This window comes from Cavia porcellus, unplaced genomic scaffold (genome assembly GCF_034190915.1).
Source record: "Cavia porcellus strain 051 isolate PalLab524CR breed Dunkin Hartley unplaced genomic scaffold, mCavPor4.1 scaffold_16, whole genome shotgun sequence".
Classification (NCBI taxonomy): Eukaryota; Metazoa; Chordata; class Mammalia; order Rodentia; family Caviidae; genus Cavia; species Cavia porcellus.
In genome coordinates this window covers 9,436,803-9,457,478 of record NW_026947499.1, presented here as the reverse complement: position 1 = coordinate 9,457,478, position 20,676 = coordinate 9,436,803, and the positions used below count along the sequence as shown (strand labels likewise).

The 20,676-nt window shown below is 36.2% G+C and overlaps 1 protein-coding gene across 17 annotated transcripts in view; it reads left to right on the top strand.

The window, feature by feature from the left end:
• The window catches only part of Atxn2 (ataxin 2), a 115,105-nt gene that overhangs the window by 61,158 nt on the left and 33,271 nt on the right, over positions 1 to 20,676 (top strand). For 10 of the 17 annotated variants that reach the window (XM_063225627.1, XM_063225630.1, XM_063225626.1 and 7 more), the window contains 8 exons: positions 442 to 620; positions 2,462 to 2,707; positions 5,345 to 5,527; positions 7,624 to 7,821; positions 8,152 to 8,259; positions 8,627 to 8,697; positions 18,613 to 18,917; positions 20,199 to 20,262. In XM_063225627.1, the coding sequence (XP_063081697.1) occupies positions 442 to 620; positions 2,462 to 2,707; positions 5,345 to 5,527; positions 7,624 to 7,821; positions 8,152 to 8,259; positions 8,627 to 8,697; positions 18,613 to 18,917; positions 20,199 to 20,262 (1,354 nt within the window). The remainder of the gene's footprint in view (positions 1 to 441; positions 621 to 2,461; positions 2,708 to 5,344; positions 5,528 to 7,623; positions 7,822 to 8,151; positions 8,260 to 8,626; positions 8,698 to 18,612; positions 18,918 to 20,198; positions 20,263 to 20,676) is intronic. The other 7 variants (XM_023562017.2, XM_063225632.1, XM_063225628.1 and 4 more) reach the window with 2 other exon arrangements.

Here is a 20,676-nt window from a genome sequence, read left to right as displayed (position 1 = left end):
ATGATGATAGTACTGAAAATAGAGATAGGAATATGGAACAAGGCAGAGGAGATAAAGGGTGACTTTGTACAGTTTATTGTATTTGAGGGAATTGTGGGTTTTTGATTTTTGCATAATTATTGAATTGAGGAACGCACCTGCTACAGATACCTGGTAGAGTGGGAGATGCATCCCATCTTCAAGACATTCAGCGGCTAGAGCCTGGTGATTTGAATTGGCATGTCCCTTAAACTCTGCCCTTAAGGAGGGCAATCTGAGGGAAGGAAGAAGTCAGAGGCTGGAACTTGGTGGTAAGACAGAAGAATAGGGGAGTGAAGCAGTTGGTTTAATGTTGAACCTTTTTATAACAGACATTTGTATCTGCCTAAATAACTTTTAGATATGTTTCATTAGTTTGGTGCCTATTAGGAAAAAATGATTGAGAAGATCTCTCATTTTCAGGGAAAATAAATATATTCCTCCTGGACAAAGAAATAGAGAAGTCATATCTTGGGGAAGTGGGAGACAGAATTCACCGCGTATGGGCCAGCCTGGATCCGGCTCCATGCCATCAAGATCCACTTCTCACACTTCAGATTTCAACCCGAATTCTGGTTCAGACCAAAGAGTAGTTAATGGAGGCAAGTATTTTGACCAAATTTGTCAATGTCATTGATCAGATAGTAGTTTTCTATCTACTTAAAAGACTTTTTACCTAATTGGCAAGAATGTGCACACTATAAATGAGTTCTGTAGAGTTCAGACTTCAAAATACATAAGATTTGTAGTTATCAAATTAGCAAAATTGTGCAAGTCACTGCCATACACAGTATTCAGCATCATAAAGTACTTTTAAAAGATAAAGTGCAAAATTTATCTCAGACATTGACATAGTCAAAAAACATTTCACATGTAAAGAAATTGGAAACTTTGAGTAGGTTCTCAATTTTAAAAACACTGGGTAATAAAACAATTTATCTGTATAATGCTAATATATATGAAATAGTACTTAGTATATATTCATTTCATTACTGTTTATGTATTTATATTCTGCTTCCTTCAAGAAAGGATTTGAAACTGGCCATGTAATCCCAGCAGTTGAGAGGCTGAGGCAGGAGGATGGCTGCAAGTTTGAGGCTAGTCTTAACTACATAGCGTGATCCTGAGAGTTGTAATACTAGACAGTCATGTGAAGGAAGTCATATGAAAAATGTACTTCAAAGTACAACAGGAACAACTCTTAGTCTCTAAGGGTGGATGTTACAGTTGAACAATTTATGTAAAATAAATTTGAGTCTTTTAGTAGAAAGATGTTTTCTCCTGTACTCTAAATCTTATACCTCAGGCATGGTTTATAAAATTCTGGGATACTGAACAGCAGAACTGCAGGATAAGAAGTAACAGCAGTAGTGTGCTACTGCCTCCAGGAAATAGGTGGCCATTGCATTTTGGATATTTAAGAAAATCTGAAAGATAAAATAAAGAACCCTAAGTTTCCAATTTCATTTGTTTTTATTGAGTCTTTTTTCCAGAATTCCTCTCCAAATGAACACTCTTGAGTATTTTCTATATTTAATATTGGGGGTGAAATTTCTTTGCTCAGTGAGTAAAGATTTTTAGTTATTCATAAACAGAATTTTCAAAGTAAAAAGCTGAAGGGAGCAGGGAAACATGTATGATACTCAAGTGTGTAAAGCCGTCTGGAGAGGAGAACTGGACTGTTTCATGAGATTAAGGTAAGTGATTTATCTGTAATGTAAATGTCAACCTTATTTCACCTTTGTATGTCTATCAGTATCAGTTTTATTTGATAGTGACTGCTTTGCAGTTGCATTATTATAATAGTCCGTTAGATAATGTGTTTAATTATAAATTATTTAGGAGGTTCTCCCTTTTCTGGTTTAATGAGTTTAAGACATTTGTTACTTCTGTGACCCTCAAAAATGGAAATAATGTTTTATTCCTATTTAAATGGGACTTGTTTAATGAGGTTTCAAAGTGAATCATATATTCATTTAAATATTTGATGAAAAATCATATATGATTTTCAGAAACCAGCTTAAAATTACCATAGCTGCTGCTTATTTTCATTATGTTTCAGAGCTAAAACTAATACAGTAAATAATCTTGGCTAGGAATTACTGTGTTTTATTGTATGGAATTATCTAGTATATATTACGTCTTTTTTTTTGGTAATAGTTGTTTACTGAGAAATAGTTAAAGAAACAGGATTACTAGGCACAGTCTAACTGTCTTCTTCAGTAGTATGTGTAGATCCTAATTAACCCTTTGGGAACGTGTATTTATTTAAACAGACTTAATTTGAAGGAAGTAAAGTTAAATGTGCATTTGTGTCAGTTGAGTTATGCTAAAACTTATCACAAATCAAATGACTGTCCTCAAAGGGTTAAAATGTACAAGAAATCATTTTTGTCATTTTACTTTTTTTCTGTTTACTTTTTTCCCTCATTTTTTTCTTTAGTTTTTATACTTTCCTTCATATCATTTGTTCTGTCAGGTGTTCCCTGGCCATCGCCTTGCCCATCTCCTTCCTCTCGCCCACCTTCTCGCTACCAGTCAGGTCCCAACTCTCTTCCACCTCGGGCAGCCACCCCTACACGGCCGCCCTCCAGGCCCCCCTCGCGGCCATCCAGACCCCCGTCTCACCCCTCTGCTCATGGTTCTCCAGCTCCTGTCTCTACTATGCCTAAACGCATGTCTTCAGAAGGTACAATACCACAATTTGTTCATGTTTTTGTTTGTCTTTGTTCAACTCCTATGTGAGTTTATAGTTATAAAAGTTTCCTTTTCATTATTTAATATCTATAATTTTTGTGTTTTAACTTTAGTTTGTTAAAACTACTTCTATTAACCTTTTGTTCGTTAGAAATTTGATAAATGCTGTGTGATTCAATGAATTATCCTGAATTGTAAGAAAGGAGAATTACTGTCTCTCTGCCTGGTAATGATGCCCATGTACAATCCCAGGAATGTCTAATCAGGGGCTCTCCCTCCTGATAGTAGATGCAGTGGATAATGGTAGACAGTGAACCATATCTACCAAGTATTAGACTGACCATAGAGTTTGTCATTTCATAGCTCTTTGGCAAATATGCCAGTGAACCTTCCTATGGGTCATAGGCAGAAATGGTGTTTCAAGGAATTTTGTTTGAGCGTGAGACTCCATGCAGCTGCCTTTGTAGGCCTGCTTTCAGATTACAGTGTAGATTGTGATTTTTAGACCTCTAAGGAATCTAAACTTAGTAATTTTTTAAAATTAGCTTTGCAATATTGAGGCAAAAAGCCAATTTAATCTAGAGAAGTCTGTGATCTAAAATAAAATCGTTGATGAAAAATAGCTGTGGGCTGGGCATAATGGTGTGTGACTGAGGCTAGAGGGCTGCAAGTTTGAAGCTAACCTTGAGCACTACAGTGGCACTCTGTCTCCAGAGTAAAAGTATGAATTTGAATCTTTAGACTTTTTTTCCTATCCTTGGCAAAAACAAGAAGAAAATCATGTAATTCTTAAGTATTTGATACTAAAACCATCATTGCTATATATCAATAGTTGGGTATGTTTTAAGATGATACGCTAATTGAAATGCAGTGAATAAATTTAAAATATTGCCTGTCTTCTAAATGATAATACCCTTTTTGTTCAGACTATTTGTTAAAATTTTAATCAGGTTTTTTCATTGAAATCATAATAGAAATAGCTTATGTTGATGCTATTAAGTTTTCTTTAGCTGCTTGTAAATAAATTGTTGGCATCCAAGCAGAGAGTTCATGTGACCTTGGGTGAAGCATTTAACACTGAATAGGATCTTTCACAGATTTTCAAGGTGACTTCTTTCTTCACAAATTTCCCTTAATACTAGCCACTAAATGCAAAGTTCTATTGAAGTATTTATTGTAGTTCATTTGCTTGACTAAATGTGTGTATTATGAGAAAGTGTTAGATAAAATACACTTTTCATGAGAGCATCTTTATGACTTTCAGATGTAAGGTGTTCTTACAGACGTACACCTTCTGCATTATTCCTGGATGCTGGATATCTCCAGCTGACAAACTGTGTGCCCTTAGCATATTTTAAAAGATTGTGTCTGGGAACATACATTAATTTGATGTTCTTAAAGAATTTGATCTTAGGATGTGACTAAGAGTTTTGGCTTTGACACTAGGATATTTTCTTTGTGTTTCTCCCTGTATATGTGGTGAGAGCAATTCTGTGTAGTGTTTTCACTTGAGAGTTAGGTTTGATGCACAGTAGAGAGAGGGAGGGAGAGAGAGAGAGAGAGAGAGAGAGAGAGAGAGAGAGAGAGAGAGAGAGAAACTACTAATGGAATGACAGAATCTGATGTAGAATTTTGACATGAGTGTCAACTGACCTGGTCTTAATAGTCATGCTTTAACAGAATTGTCAAATTGTGGCATAAAAAAACTGCTTACAGGGGCTGGGGATTTAGCTCAGCGGCCTAAGCACCTGCCTTGCAAGCAGACGGTCATGAGTTTGATCCCTGGTACCGATTTTAAAAAAAAACACTGCTTACAGGTGAGGACTCTTAAACCATGAGTTATAAAACTGTTGATCTTGGCAGCTAGGTAAACATTTAGAAAAATTTAAGATGGAGTATGCATACATTTCAGTAGTTTAGGAGGTTAGTGGTGTTTCATTTAAAAAATATTATTTCCCTGGGGACATACTTCAGAGGTATAGCACTTGCCTAAGGCTTTCCATTTGACATCCAGCCCTGTAAAAGAAAAAATTAAAATATAAAAATATTTTAAGTTGGAGGCCAGCCTGGCAACTTAGCCAGACCCTGTCTCAAAATTAAAAAGGGCTGGGGATATAGCTCAGTGGTAGAATTCTTGTTTAGTATATGCAAAGCCCTGAGAAAAGAAAAAGGGGTAAAGTACATAAAAATATGTGAAGTAATACATTTTAGAAAATTGAAACAGAAAGTAAAAGTATCTAGTAATGTAAAAATTATTCCTTTGTGTAGCTATAACATCCATTAATATTTTTATTTTTATGTGCCTGCAAATAATGGATGGAGACTAAACAGACTACTAAATTCTTTTAAAGGTTATAACATCTTACTATTTGATTCCTCACAACCAACTTTATTCCTTTCTTTCTTTAAAAATAAGGGGATATAAAATTCATTTATGAGCTTGTAATGCTCCACAGAATGATTCTGAGTTAAGTGTGGCTGAATATATGTATGTTGTGGGATTGTTATTCATTATTTTAACCAAAGAGAAACTGTTGAATGAATGAGAAAGAGAATTTGCGTATTTGGTGGAAAAGTAGTACTGATAGACATAGTAGCATTTTTGTGATGTTTACTGTTCCTTTCTTAGGGCCTCCAAGGATGTCCCCAAAGGCCCAGCGGCACCCTCGAAATCACAGAGTCTCTGCTGGGAGGGGTTCCATATCCAGTGGTCTAGAATTTGTATCTCACAACCCACCAAGTGAAGCATCTACTCCTCCAGTGGCAAGGACCAGCCCCGCAGGGGGAACGTGGTCATCAGTGGTCAGTGGGGGTAGGTATCATTTGGTTTTGGGTGTATAGCAGTGTTCATTGGATAATTCCTTGGGATGTAAAATGCACTGAGCCAAAGCTCTATTTGAGGAATTGTAAGTGTGTGTATTTAAAATAGTGACTTTTAATAGGAATTCCCCAATAGAAATTGGGGAAGCTACATTTTTGTTTTGGGGGTCCTCTACTTATTTATTATATATTAGAGGAAGTCATGCAATCATCTACATTTCAGTTTTCTCAGTGAATAATGTTCTTTGTAGTATACTTTATGAGCTTGTGATGCCATAGATGAGGTCTGTTAATGTGAATAATAGTTGTGAATACATGTGAATGTAGTTGGTAGTTAGTACTACAATATAAGGAAAATACAGTTTATAACATTATTTGAAATAACTTTCTCATCTTTTTAGCAACTTTGCTCATTGATTCATTCCACAGATATTTATTTTGGGCTGTAGTGGGATGTGTTTTTGTAGCATCTAGATATGGCAGTAATGCCCACCTATATATTTCCTTTATAAGAATTACCAAACACAACTGAAAGACACAGTTTAATCTGTGATTAGCCTAGAGAATGTGCTGATGTCCAACAATTACAAAGAAGTATAAAAATCACATTTTGACAAGATATTATGGTTATGCTGAGATTGCTTTGGCTACTTTATCAATCAGTGCTTAGTGCTTTGCTCCCATGGTAATTGTGAAGAGTTAGAATATGCAGTGGTTGCTTTTCTTCTTTATCTTACGCAGTCATAGAAACTAACAGAAAAAGATCTTTAAAGCATAATGTCCAGTGTTGTTACATGTCTGTTTTTATTTGATGTGCACTGCCAGGCGTGGTAGCATACGCCTGTCATCCCAGCACTCAGGAAGCCAAGGCAGAAGGATCTCTCTGAGATCTGGGCCTGCCTTTTTTACATAGTGGGTTCACAGCCAACTTGAATTACATAATAAGAGTGTGTCTCAAAAAACCAAAAAAAAAAAAAAAAAAAAAAAAGAAAAGAAAAAAGTACTTTTTGCTAAACTTTGTGAGATAAACACTCACATGATTGTTCTGTAAATTTCTTTGTTTTCTTTGTTGGTTTTTAATGAAGATTAACAAAAAATACAGATTTTAAAAATGTTTGGCTTAGGAGCTGGGGATTTAGCTGGGGATTTCAGCGGCATAAGCGCCTGCCTTGCAAGCAGGTAGTCGTGAGTTCGATCCCCGGTACCAATAAAAAGGAAAAAGACAAAAAAAAAAAAAAAAAAGAAAAGTTTGGCTTTAATGATAATGCTTTGACATTACTCAGAGGGTCTGGACATGAACTTTGAGAATAACATTGTTACAAGCAAGAGAATAAAAATATAGCTGTTAGAGATCCATCTGGCTGTGGAGGGGGATTGCTGCAAGTTTGAGGTTAGCCTAGACTATGCAGTGAGATTCTCTCAAATCCTCTCCTCCCAAAGAAAAAATAGCATTGTTAGTCTGTTCTTTATACTGATTAGAAAAATGACAAATAATAATTTCCTTCCATTTCTCCTGTATCTTAAAAAAGCAAATTGCATCAGACTGAAGTAAGTCAAAACACTTTGTCTAAATCTTGAGTATGAAGCTGGTTAGAGTTTAAGATCATGGGTAATATCAACCAATCTGTACTATTTTCTTGCATTGTCTAACGCTTTTGGCTAAACTAGGTCTTCAGTTCCTTACTGCGTGCACAGTGGATCTTGATGTTGAAAGAAAGCACAAGTGAAGTGTGGTGGTGCATACCTGTAATCCCAGCACTCAGAAAGCTGAGTCAGGAGGATTGCTGCGAGTTTGAGGCCAGCCAGCATTGCATAGTGAGACCCTATCTCAGAAAGTCCTCCCCTCACAAAACATGTTAATATGATTACGTAGGAGAGAAAACTAAAATTGTCCATAAATATTTAGTAATTGCTGTTTTTCAAATGCTAATGTTATCAGTTATTACCACTTTTCTTAAGATTTAGAAAACAAGCTGGGGGATAAAGGTTGGGAGCTGGGGAAGACTGTTTTACCTAAATCCTTAGAGATACCTCTTTGAGGAAGTGACATTTGAGCTGACAGTGTAATTGGTAATGTTTTCCTTCTAGTTCCAAGATTATCTCCCAAAACTCATAGACCTCGGTCTCCCAGACAGAACAGTGTTGGAAGTACTGCCGGTGGGCCGGTTCTTGCTTCTCCTCAGGCTGGCATTATTCCAGCTGAAGCTGTTGCCATACCTGTTCCAGTTGCGTCTCCCACACCTGCAAGTCCTGCATCCAACAGAGCTGTAACCCCGTCTGTTGAGGGTATGTAACAGAGGGGTGCCAGAGGTGTGCATGATACCAAAAACTGGTTTTAATTTTAGATATACTTTGAATACACATTTACATTTTTATATAAATTAAGTTAGTTGCTTATACCATTGATTTCATATAAGTTATTCTTTAATATCTGATATTATGAAAGTTAAATTTCCCTGGCCACTAAATACTTCTAAAGTATAATTACTGGTACTTCATAGATTGCCTACAAAGAAAAAAAGCCTCTGTGAGTTTTTACTAAAAAGATGGGAAATCAAAATTGCTGAATTTTTTCTTCACTTTTCTAACTATATCATTCTGATTTTTGCCCCCTAGCCAAAGACTCCAGGCTTCAAGATCAGAGGCAGAACTCTCCTGCAGGGAATAAAGAAAATACTAAACCCAGTGAAACTTCACCTACTTTCTCAAAAACTGAAAGTAAAGGTTAGAATCTTAAAAAGTTTTCAGATGTAACCATAGAAATAGGAAGGGGTATGTCTTAATTCTGTGCTCAGTACAGAATATTTTTGTTTAAACAGTTTTTCCTGGCATTATATAGGTGGAGACACATAGTTTGATAAACATTAGTATGTAAAATTAGTATTTAAAGTTGTTATTCTTTTGATGGTAAATTGTTATTTTTAAGAATTTTAAGTGAAAGGTTGGAAGTAAGATTGTGTCACCAGGGGTTTATGTCTGGTTCCAGCACTTGCCCGGTAAGCACGAGGTCATTAGTTTGATCCTCAGTACCAAAAAAAAGGGAAAAAAAAAAAGAAATAAGATTGTATCTAATAAGTCTTAATTTTTGCAGGTATATCACCAGTTGTTTCTGAACATAGAAAACAGATTGATGATTTAAAGAAATTTAAGAATGACTTTAGGGTAAGTATTGTATTCATTAATGAATTAGAATTTTAGAAAATAAGTAATAAGCTGGGTACACTATTCAGGAGGCTGAAGCAGGAGAATAGTGAGTTAAAGGACAGCCTGAACAACTTCGTTTCTGTCTCAGAATTGCTCAGTGATTGAGGACCCTGGAGTTCAATCTCAGTATGACAAAAGTAATAATTAGAGTCAGGGATATAGCTCAGTGGAATGATACCTGCCTGGCAAGTGCAAAGTCCTGAGTTCGATTCCTGGTTCCAAAAAAATTAAAAAACAAAAATAATAAAAATAAATGCAGTAAACATTAATCATTTTTAGATCATCAATTTACAACAGTGTATTATGCAAATACTAAAAAATAACAAAGCATGTGTGTAGGAAATTAAACTTTCTTAAAGTTGTCTTTGTCCTATAAGTGTGATAACCTGAAATCAAGAGATTTGCTAAGAATAATACAGGTATCAAATGAGGGTGTTGCTGGATGTGGTGGTGCATACCTGCAATCCTCGTAGTTGGGAGACTAGGGACATAGTGCCTGCCTGGCAAGCACAAGATCCTGAGTTTGATTCTTGGTACCAAAGCGAGACTCTGGCTTTAAAAAAAAAACACATAATCTTGACATCTGAAATTATTATAACAACATAGCTTATCCGTTGATGCTTACTATTACCTTGCTTAGTCTGGCCAAATTTTAGTAAAGCAAGGCCAAGTCATTACCTGATATGGTTGATAGAGGTATACTGGAGCTTGATGTTCTGAGTAAATTTCTGCTTTGTGAATAAGTGTATGAATGTGGTAGAAATCTTTCATGTGCTTAATTTTTGCAGTGCTGGAGATCAAATCTAGCATGGTAGGCAAGTGCTATACATTGAGCTATATCCTTAACCGCTGGTAGAAATCTTTGTATAATATTTTTCTATTTTACCACAGGCCTTTCTGAACATATCCTGAACTCTCCTTGATGACTATTTCATTCTTTTGCATGAAATTGATTATACTATAGATATCATGGTAGATTTTGAGACGAATTCAAGAAGCCATATGGGATGGGGATTGATTGATTGATTGATTGATTGATTGATTGTTTGGTACCTGGAGTTAAACTCTGGACCTTGCGCTTGCCAGGCAGACACTGTGGGGATGGGGATGTATAGCTCAATGATAAAGTGCTTGCCTAGATGTAAAGGGCCTCTTTGGCTTCCCAGCACAAAAAACAAAAATTGAAATTTAGCTTATTAGCAAGGACAGATAAGATTATCAGCCTTAAAAATAAATGACTGGACTAAAAGATGAATGAATCAAAGGGATGAAGCAGCATTTTCTCAGTCTTTGTTCCAGCTCCCCAAATGTTTTCTGATTTTTTTTTAACTAATGGTTTCATTCTTGACTTAATGACAAAATCGAATAATGTATAACATTTCATACTTTATCATATCTATTCAGCTTCAGTGTTTAGTTATTAATTTAAATTTTAATTTATTAAGCAATGATTAGTACAGATAATACAAAGAATAATAATGAGTGGCCACATGCCCACTACCCAGGTAAGTCAGTCAGCTCAAGCCTTCAGCACAAGATCTTCTTGTGTACTTGCTGTGTTCAGCTGCTTCCTCCTCCTCCCTTCCAGAGGGAAGCTTATTTTAAATGCAGTTCTACTCACACTACATATGAAAAGCTCCCTAATAGATCAGACTTTTTTGTATAGCTTTAAATTTGTTATAAATGATATCATGATATCATGCCATAGATACACACGCCCATTTGGGTTTTTCCTCAGAATTAGTTGTTCATTTGTTTGGTATTGGGGATTGAACTCACGTGCTTGCTGGCTAGGTGCTGTGCCACTTGGCTTCATCCCTGGCCCTTAGCATTATTTGGTTTGTAATGGTTTTGTTTGTTTGTAGTATACTGGCATTAAATGTTAAGAAAAAGATTTTTACATTATAGCATATGAGTGTGTTTTTGTACCAGCTTTATTAAGATATAATTCATGTATTATACAATTCAACCCTTTAAAGTATAGAATTGAGTGGTTTTTGTGTACTCCCAGTATTGTTACAACTGTCAGCACAGCTGACTTCAGAATATATTCATCAGGCCCTGAAAGAAACCCAGTATCCTTTGGCAGTCAGTCCCTGTTTGACTTGCTTCTGTCTGCCTCCCCTGTCTAAGCAAGCACATATCTGCTTTGTGTCTCTGTAGCTTTGCCTATTCTCAACTTAACATACGATATTTTCTCAAGGTTCATCCATGCTGGTTCATTCCAATTTTTGGCTGAATACTTACTAATAATGCTGTATTTTGTTTGTTCATCAGTGCATTCCTTACTGTTCTCACTTTTCTAGAATTATGAATAATGTTTCTATAAATATTAGTGTACAATTTTTATGTTGATATAATGTTTTCATTTCTCTTGCATATGTACCTTCTAGTGGAATATTTGGGTTCTATGGTAACTCTTGTGTTAAACCTTTTGAGGAATAGCCAAGTCATTTGCCAAAGCAACAGTACTGTTTTACATTCCTACTAGCAGTATATAAGAGTTGTTATTTTTTTTTTTTTTTTTTTGGTTTTTGGTTTTTTCAAGACAGGATCTTGGTATATAATTCAGGCTGGCCTGGAACTTATGGCAGTCCTCCTGCCTCAGCCTCCCAAGTGCTGAGTTTACAGCAGTGCAGCACCACACCCAAAAAGAATTTTTAATTTTCCACATCCTTGTAGGCAATTATTGTTTTGTTTTTGTTTTATTTTTGTCTGTTCGTTTGCTTTAGATTTCAAATACATTTTTTCCTGAGTATTGCATATAGCACTGTTTTATGGGAATCAAAAATATAAAACAACAACAAAAAAAACCAGCTAAGCAGACAGTAAAACAAAAACAGGTTGTTTTGGGGCTGGAGATTTAGCTCAGCGGCATAAGCACCTGCGTTGTAAGCAGGCAGTCGTGAGTTCGATCCCCAGTACCAATAAAAAAGAAAAAGACAAAAAAAAAAACAACAAAAAAAAAACAGGTTGTCTTGTGGACCACTTCTATTCCTTACTTGAAACGTCCTTAACCAGGGATATACATCTCAGCAATGCAGCGCCTACCTGGCAAGCACAAGGTCCTAAGTTCTATTCCTGGTACCAGGAAAAAAAAAAACCCAAACATAATCAGATCACTGAAACTACACAATTTCCATACCAAATACAAGTTTTGTCAAACAATTTCTCAAAATAAGACTGTATGTACACCTATACCTCAACTTTTCAGTAATACAGGTCTACATTGCACTAGACTGGGCTGTTATTACCAACACTTGAAAAAATACACCACCAACAAGTACATGAATTGGATTATAAAAATTTATTTTATTTTTACTGTGTTTTGTTTTATTTTGTTGTACTGGGAATTGAACTCAGGACCTTGCACTTGCCAGGCAGGCAGGCAGGCACTTATGCCACTGAACTACATCTTTGGCTATTTTATTTTGTTTTTTAAATTTTTAGGAAGAGTCTGACTATGTAGTTTAGGCTGGCCTTGAATTTGCTTTATGTATCCCAGGCTGGCCTCAAACTCAGAGCTATTCTCTTGCCTCAGCCTTCCAAGTGCTGGGATTATAGGTGTGCAGCACCATGCCCAGCTCACAGTAAAAACAAAAACAAAAAAACGCTGTCGAACTGTATGAGGAGGTTATTTTGAGTTGCACTATCTCTGCCGAAGTTGTATCATATATGCAAAATTCAAACATTCTTTGTAAAATCACATGTAAGGGGGTCAGGGGTTTAGCTCAGTGGCGTAAGTGCCTGCTTGGCAAATGCAATGTCGTGAGTTCGATCCCCGGCACCAAAAAAAACAAAAAAAGAAAAAAGAAAAATCACATGCAAGGATGTAAATACACTGTAAATTTAGCAAAATACTTTCAGGTATACAAGGATAAACACGGGGGGGGGGACGTTAAATTACTGAGGAAGACAATTGCCAAATAAATTCTTCAAGAATGGTTTCTTCTGAGTTATTAAAAAGCAGCCCTTGGTCTTAGATGCATTCCACCTAGATAAGTGCAGAAAATAAGAAACAAGAACCACAGTGATGCATTGTAATAATGTTTATAGTGACTCATCTTTTGAATTCAAGAATTTGCATACTTAGAAAAGAAAATTACTTAAAAGTCAGATTTTAAAAGATCTTGTTTTTCCCTTGTGTATTGTTCTCTAACATTGAGAAGTTGTTAGGAGACCAACATAGTAAAAGTTCCACAAGCTACATAATGGATCTGCTTAAAATGGTATATGATCTCAATATAGCTAGTAATATAGTCCAGCCCTAACTTCATTTTATTAGAAAAGCTAATAAATAAGGAAGGGTAAATCTAAATTCCCAAGTGGGTATGGTAGTAAATGCTGTCATCCAGCTTTTGGAAGCTGAAACAGGACGATCTTTGCAATTTGGAGGCTGCCCCAACTTGCAAAGTAGAGAAAACTTACCTCAAAAAAAAAAAAAAAAAGACAAAGACAAATAAAACAAAACATGGCAAATAAACCATGGCAAATACAAACATAAAGAAAACAAACCTCACCAACCAAAATTGCCTACATAAATACAGCCTTATTACAAAGTGAGGATATAACATACTCTGCAGCACATTTTATTACATTTCTCACATTCGTGTTCTGTTATTCAGAAATTAAAGACCATCTTTTTTTTTTTTTTGGTACTTGGGATCAAACTTGTGACCTCACACTTGCCAGGCAGATGCTTATACTGCTGAGCTAAATCTCCAGCCCCACCTTTTTTATTTCCTTAGTACTATACTATGGATTGAACACGGGCTTTGCAGCTATTCTCCCAGCCCTTAGTTAAATGTTTATAAAGGTTTCACAATTTCAGCTACACGTATGACTTCAGAAAATAACATTGTTAAACAATAATCTTTCTGTTCTGTAAAAATAGCCTGTTTGCATGTGATTAAAACAGTCTTTTCTTGTTTGGAAAATTTGTTTTTCTCTTTTATTTCTTTGAGACAGCATCTCTCTAGGTAGTTAAGGCTGGTCCTGAACACTCTACATAGCCCAAGCTGGCTTTGAACTCAGCAGTCCTTCTGCCTCAGCCTCCTGAGTGCTGGGATTACAGGCATGTACCACAACTGCCTGGGAAATTTTTTATGCACACTAACAGCTCAACAATTATATCAATATTTGTGTTATTAAGATAATGTAAAATGTTAGATTGAATTTAGATGTCATCAATGTCTTTGTCATCAAACTACCTAATGTTTAATTTCTGCAATTAACCACATAAGCTGAAAACTGGTGTTGTTAAAACACATTTGAAAAATGCTTCCCCCAGTCCATGTGTTTATGATGGCAAAGTATAATAATGAAAACAATACATTGATATAAAAATTAATATAAAATTAGTCACATGCTACTAAAATATGGAAAACAAACATTTTTAATTCAAGTGCAGATTGAATCCTCTTTCAGGTTATATCAGAATCTCTAGGAAACGTCTAGGTAATCAGAATATACCAAAAGTATATATGACTAATATGCTGGTCAAAAGTTAAGGGTTAATTTCAATCTATAATCAATGTAAAGCAAATGGTTTATTTAGAACATCCATTTAGTTACTGGAAGTGATGAAAGCAGGAAAGGGAGATAGGTATTTTTAAAAAATATATGTGGCCTTCTGTCTGTAAGCTCCATTACATCAAAAGAACAAAGTGGGCCTAATGTTTCACTTAAGATTATTCAACATTAATAGTTTTTAGAGAAACGAATATCTTAGAACCAAACCAAGCTGCCTTGATAAATTATAGACATGCTAATGAAAGCTTTTTCTTGGATCTTTTATGGCTAAAATTCAAACTGTCAGACAGTCTTCCAAAAACTGGAATGTAAACTTTTGGGTTGAATTTAGATATGGTCAGTATCTTTGTCATCATCTCCAAAGTCATCAAACTGAATTTCATCATCTTCAGAACCAAATGTGTCAGTCTCACTGATCTTAGCACGCTTAGGAAGCTTGCTATACGCTTTCAGACTCCTTGCTTCCTCCTCAGAGTATGTTAGAATCTACCTGCTTTGTTACCCTGTTAGGCTCAGAGACCAACTAATACGTTGTCTGAGGTATTTATTCCAACCTTTTTTCTCAACTTCTCTCTGATGTGACATAACCTCTTCACACCATCAAAACACATTGCTTCTAACAGTCCATTTCCCAACATCTTGATTACCTGAGCATACTCTTGCCCAACCTCTTTGAACACCAGTTCTCTTTGTTCTCACTAGACTGAGTCTCACTATGTAGTCCAGGCTGGCCATGAACTCACTGTGTAGCCCACACTACCCTGGAATATGGAGTGATCCTCCTGTGTCCATCTTCCAAGTGTTGGAATAACAGGCATGCACTACCATGCCTGGCAATCTTACTTTTGTTGAAAGTTAATTGACTGCAAATGTGAAAGTTTGTTCCTGGTTCCTAAATTTTCCTCCAGTGATATGTGTATCTTATCCCTATGTCAACATCACTCTCTGCATTACAGTTAATGTATTAATAGAAAATATTTTGGCCATCATATTAGGTCACAACTTTACATACGTAAATTGTCATCCATACTTCAGCATTAATGGGACAGCATTACAATTCTCTTTAGGACTTCATCTTAATACTGTTTGATGTCTGAATAACCATATGTATTGTTATTGTTTCTTTTTAATAATTCCCTGATCTATAAGTAAATGCTATGGTTTAAGGAATATTTGAGGATAATTTTAAGAATGTAAAGAAATAACATGGTTTTTGAGAAATGCTTAGTTTTAAGAAATATTTCTTAAAATCATAAGGTGAGCCTTGGAGTAAAATGATATTATGAGCTTTAAAATTATGGAGTATTTCCTACATATGAGACCCTGTTTTGGGTGCTTACATACCCTTATCCTTCACATTGAAGCAGGTTATGTTATCATGTGCAGTATGTATATGAGGAAACTGAGACAAGAGAAGTTATTTCTCAAAAGATAACACTGCTTGTAAAGAATGCAACCTCACCATCTAAGCCTCTGATGCTTTGAAAAGTAGCATGAGGTGTGTATTGCACTGTTATGAAATCTTCAGAATTGTTCTTGTGGCAGCATGTGGTTTGAATTACATTTGTTCACAAAAATCTAGTCTTTCACTGGGTTAAAGTGGGAATATACTGTGGGCTTTTAGCTTTAGCCCTGCCTCTTTGAGTGCTATCTATGGGCTCTAGGGGTATCTTCGTACAGGAGGTTGATTGTTTTACTTGTATTAAGAAGCTGATAAATAGGCTTGGGTTTGAATGTTGGCCCACACACTGCATCTGTGGGACATGAGGTGTCCTCTACACTCTTCCCAAGCTAAGAGAGGGAACTGTAGGATAATGTATATAATTGTGCAAACTGTTCTTGTGAGACTTAAATGAGAATTACCTGTAAGGTGTTTAAGATAGTACACATGCACTCAGTTATACTAATTCCATTTTTTTTTTTTTTTTTGGAGGATCGGGTGCAGATAGGACCTTAAACTATGTAGCCAAGGCTGCTTTTGAAATTACTTCAATCAGTACTCCTGCCTTAGCATCATCTCAAGTGCTAATATTTATTAATAAAATTCCAGATGACTGTCAGTATTTTCTTTCTCTCTGAGGATGTAGCTCACTGGCAGAGTGCATGATTACTTAGTATGTGTGAGACCTTGGGTTCTATCCTCAACACCAAACGAAGATGTGAATTGCACCTTCGTTCCCAGTGGACTTTCTCATTTTTAAGATGGCAGCAATAGTGCCTACATCAAATAGGTCTTTATAAAGACTAAGTAAATGAGTCCATAAATATTTGGAACTGCATCCAGCCCATAGGAAGTACTATAGACATATTTGCTATTACATAATTAATAGCAACAACAAAGTCCTTATTTTTGTCCTCCCTCAAGGCATGTTGTGATGAATAGTCTTGAAGTCTTCTGTAGGACTCAGTTGGTATCTTATATATGTAACCTCAACTACTGTGTCAATAAATGCAGACCAAACTTAGTTCCTATATAGTGACTTAAATTGCCACAGGGCCGAAATAGATGCCTTTATTAATTTTTGCCCTGAGCTATTTGAGGGCACAGCAGCTGTGCTGGTGAGGTCGTGATGCTCAAGATGTCTCTTGAGTTACATTTGCTCTGATACCATGTTCTCCAGTAGGCCCACCTTTGGTGGTGGTTATTTGAGGCCGGGGTTTTACCATTTTCAAGCTGGCCTCGAACTTGTGATCTGTGTGGGTAGGACAGGTGTGCCGCCCAGACAGGCAGAAGTACTGAGCCTGAAGAATGTATCTCAGCTCTTACAACCTGGAGTGACCTCTGCCGGATAGATTGCTCTTCTGTGTGTTCGTGTCACCTGGGCCACTGCTTGTGTCTGTTCTCATTTCAGCATTTGCTGCTGCTACTTGTTCTTTTCTGTTTTGTGTGTGTGTGTGTGTGTGGGTATGGGTGTACACGCTAATGAGGATTGAAATGGGGCACCCTGTTCTGGACCCACATCACCAATACTTTCATTATTTTTTTAAAATTTTTGACACAGGGCCTTACTAATTAGTTGCCGGATCAGTTCTCACATTTGCAATCCTTTTGCTTCAGTGTTCCTAAGTGCTGGGACTACAGCTGTGCTAACTTGCTCTTTTCTTCCCAATTTCTTGTTATTTCCTTCACCTGTCCCTGTTTTCTCTTTTGTGGAGGACGATATCTTCAGCCAGTGGTAGTTTTTATTTATTCTGGCCCACAGATTTTAAGAACCTCAATTATTTCAGTTAACGTCTGTGTTTTCTGCTCTTCTTGATGGTCCTGACCTTGGAATTTCTTTACTTACGAGTTTAGAAGGCCTCTCTGACAACACTAATCACATCACCCTCTGTGTCCATCTCCTACTTCCCAAGCCCGCTGTGCTCTGGCTGAAGCCCAGGCTCTGTAGTGGTCTCCACACTTTACTTGCCTCCCTCTAGTTCATCTCTGTAGAGCTGCACAGCTCCTCTTCCTAAAGTACAAACTCCTCACTTCTGTATCTTGCTTACAAGTTCTCAGTGACTTCTCATGACCCTAGAAATCAGAGTCCTCAGCATGGACTTGAAGTTTATTTATCATCTGGTTTCTCCTGGGTATTTGTTATTTCTGCATCCTTTTAGCCATTAGAGCTTTCCTGTCCTACAGTGACAGGAAAATGCTTTTGGGGTTTTAAGCATGTAGTCTCTTGTGTGTTCCCTTTTCTAAGCTCATCTCCTAAATACGGTTCATACCTTAGACTAGATGGCAGTCCCACTGAGAATCTTTCCCTTCCTGTGGGTTGATTTTTCCTTTGTGTCTAATCTTACACAGATGGCAAGTACAATTTCCATAGCCAGCAAGCACAATTGCTGATGTATGACTGGCATGCAGTAAATATTTAACATTGAGATATTTGAGTCTGGGCTGGGGAATATAGCTCAGTGGATGAGTTTTTGCCTAGCATGCACAGTACCCTGAGTTCAATCCACAGTATCAAGAAAAAAAAAGATATTTGAGATTCACCATGACTGTATATTGTATTGTTACTGTATTATTGTACTAAAAGCATCACTCTTTTTAAAATCTTTTTTTAAAATTAAGTTTGTTGGTACGTGTTAGGTATTTATAATAAACATAGTCACCGTAGAGAATTTGTCCATGTACATGATATAACTTAATTCTTTTTTCCTTCTTTTTCCATTTGCCTACTCTCGCTTTGATACCTCTTCCTTTCCTTATTTATAAAAGCTTTGAGCATTACTCTTAAAATATAGAATGTAGCCTTATTCAAAATACTTCGGTTCAGAGATAATATTTCTTTGGATATATTCATGGAAAAAAATGATCACTAGAGTTAATTTGTAATTATTTCCTTTATTTAGTTACAGCCAAGTTCCACTTCTGAATCTATGGATCAAGTACTAAATAAAAATAGAGAGGGAGAAAAATCAAGAGATTTGATCAAAGAGAAAATTGAACCAAGTGCTAAGGATTCTTTCATTGAAAATAGCAGCAGCACCTGCACTAGTGGCAGCAGCAAGCCGAATAGCCCCAGCATCTCCCCATCAATACTTAGTACTACGGAGCACAAGCGGGGACCCGAGGTCACATCCCAAGGGGTCCAGACTTCTAGCCCAGCGTGTAAACAAGAGAGAGACGATAAAGAGGAGAAGAAGGATGCAGCTGAGTGAGTAAACCTACATTTAGCAAATCCTGTTACTCAGATAACTTTTTTTAATTTCATGTAGTTTACCCTTCCAACTCAGTCTATCTGGACTTTTAGACTGTTTATAAACAATTAACTTAAATAGATATTGTCTTAGAGTAAATCTTTATACCTTAAATACTCTTTGTTTCCCCCATTTTAGTACTTCAGGGTAGGGAAGTAGGCATTAAGTTAAAAAGGCTTTTTCTAGGGGCTGGGGATTTAGCTCGGCAGCATAAGCGCCTGCTTTGCAAACGTGTGGTTGTGAGTTCGATCCCTGATACCGGTAAAAACACAAAAAAAAAAAAAAAAAAAATCAAAAAAAAAAAAAAAAAAAGAGGTTTTTTCTTCAGATGTACAGGACTTAGAAAGTTAAGAGTTCTGGGACCTATCTCTTCTGGACTCCAGTCAGACTAGACTGAACCTTCATATGCTTCTAAGAACTGTCACACACAAAAACAGTGAAGTTTCTGATGCCCTTCCTTGAAATTCAAAGTGTTTTTCATCTGGTTAGTGTTTAGATTTGTTAAGATAAACTTAATTCTACAGAACTAGTGTTTTATCAGTTAAAAGGCTTCAGAAGCCAGGTGTGGTGATGTATGATGATAAGCCTGGCGTTCTGGAGGCCAAGGCAGGAGGATCACCTTAAATTTGAGGCCAATCTGAATGAACTGTGTAGCAAGACCCTGTCTCATAAAATAAAAACAAAACAAAAGTTCCCTCAGATCCTAATCAGTATTGAATTATGTGTTCTGATTATCAAACCGATCCAGTTACAGTTGTATTTTTGAGATACAGCTTTCTAAGTTGGGAAATCGCACCTTGATTTGAGACAGACAACTTTATTAGAGCCCTAACTTTTCTCAAGATATGTTATGTAAAAATATCTTGTCACACTAAAAATAATTGCAGGTTATGTAGTACAAATATAGTAAAGCATTACCTTTAATACAAGGATATTTTATAAGGAGCTACTGTCTTTTAGCTCAAATATTTGTTGATAGCTCATAAGAGGAGAAATTGTATTCTAAAAAGTTGTAAGCACAAATTTTGTTTTTGCTTGTACAGCTTCTTTATCAGATTAAGGAATAGATAATGGGGAGGGAGTGTGTGTGTGTACACTATAAAGATTAGTGATTTTTCTGGTGAGAACTGTTTCAATTGTGTGTTTAACAATTTAAAAATAGATTAAGTATGGAAAATTTTAGGGAACCACAAAGCCTATGCAGATTTCACTGGCTTTTGTATTTTTTTCTGGTTTAGGCAAGTTAGGAAGTCAACATTGAATCCCAATGCCAAGGAGTTCAACCCTCGTTCTTTTTCTCAGGTAACTTTGTTACTTTATTTCAGGTAAGCTACTCCCTGAAATGATTATAGTTAGTTATAGTTGCCCCCCTCCCATACCTATATTCTAAGTTCAGTTTACCATGCTAAAACAACTTTATTTTGCTTGTATGGATCACTTGTGAAACTTTTTAGTCAGAAAAAAAGATTTTTGTTTGGTCATAAGTTAGGTGTTATCTGGGAGAAAATGTTGTGAATCTTTCTGACTCAGAATTGAAGAAGATTGGCTAGCTTAACTGTCAGGTTCTTAGGTACACTATTGTGTTTTTCTGCTGAGTTTATTTAAAAATTTTTTTACTTTTAAAAATTCTTTCTCTGAGTCCAAATCACTGCCACTATAATTTTTTTCATTAGCAGGATTTTGCTTTAGTTTTCTATGAAAACATTTTTTCTTTCG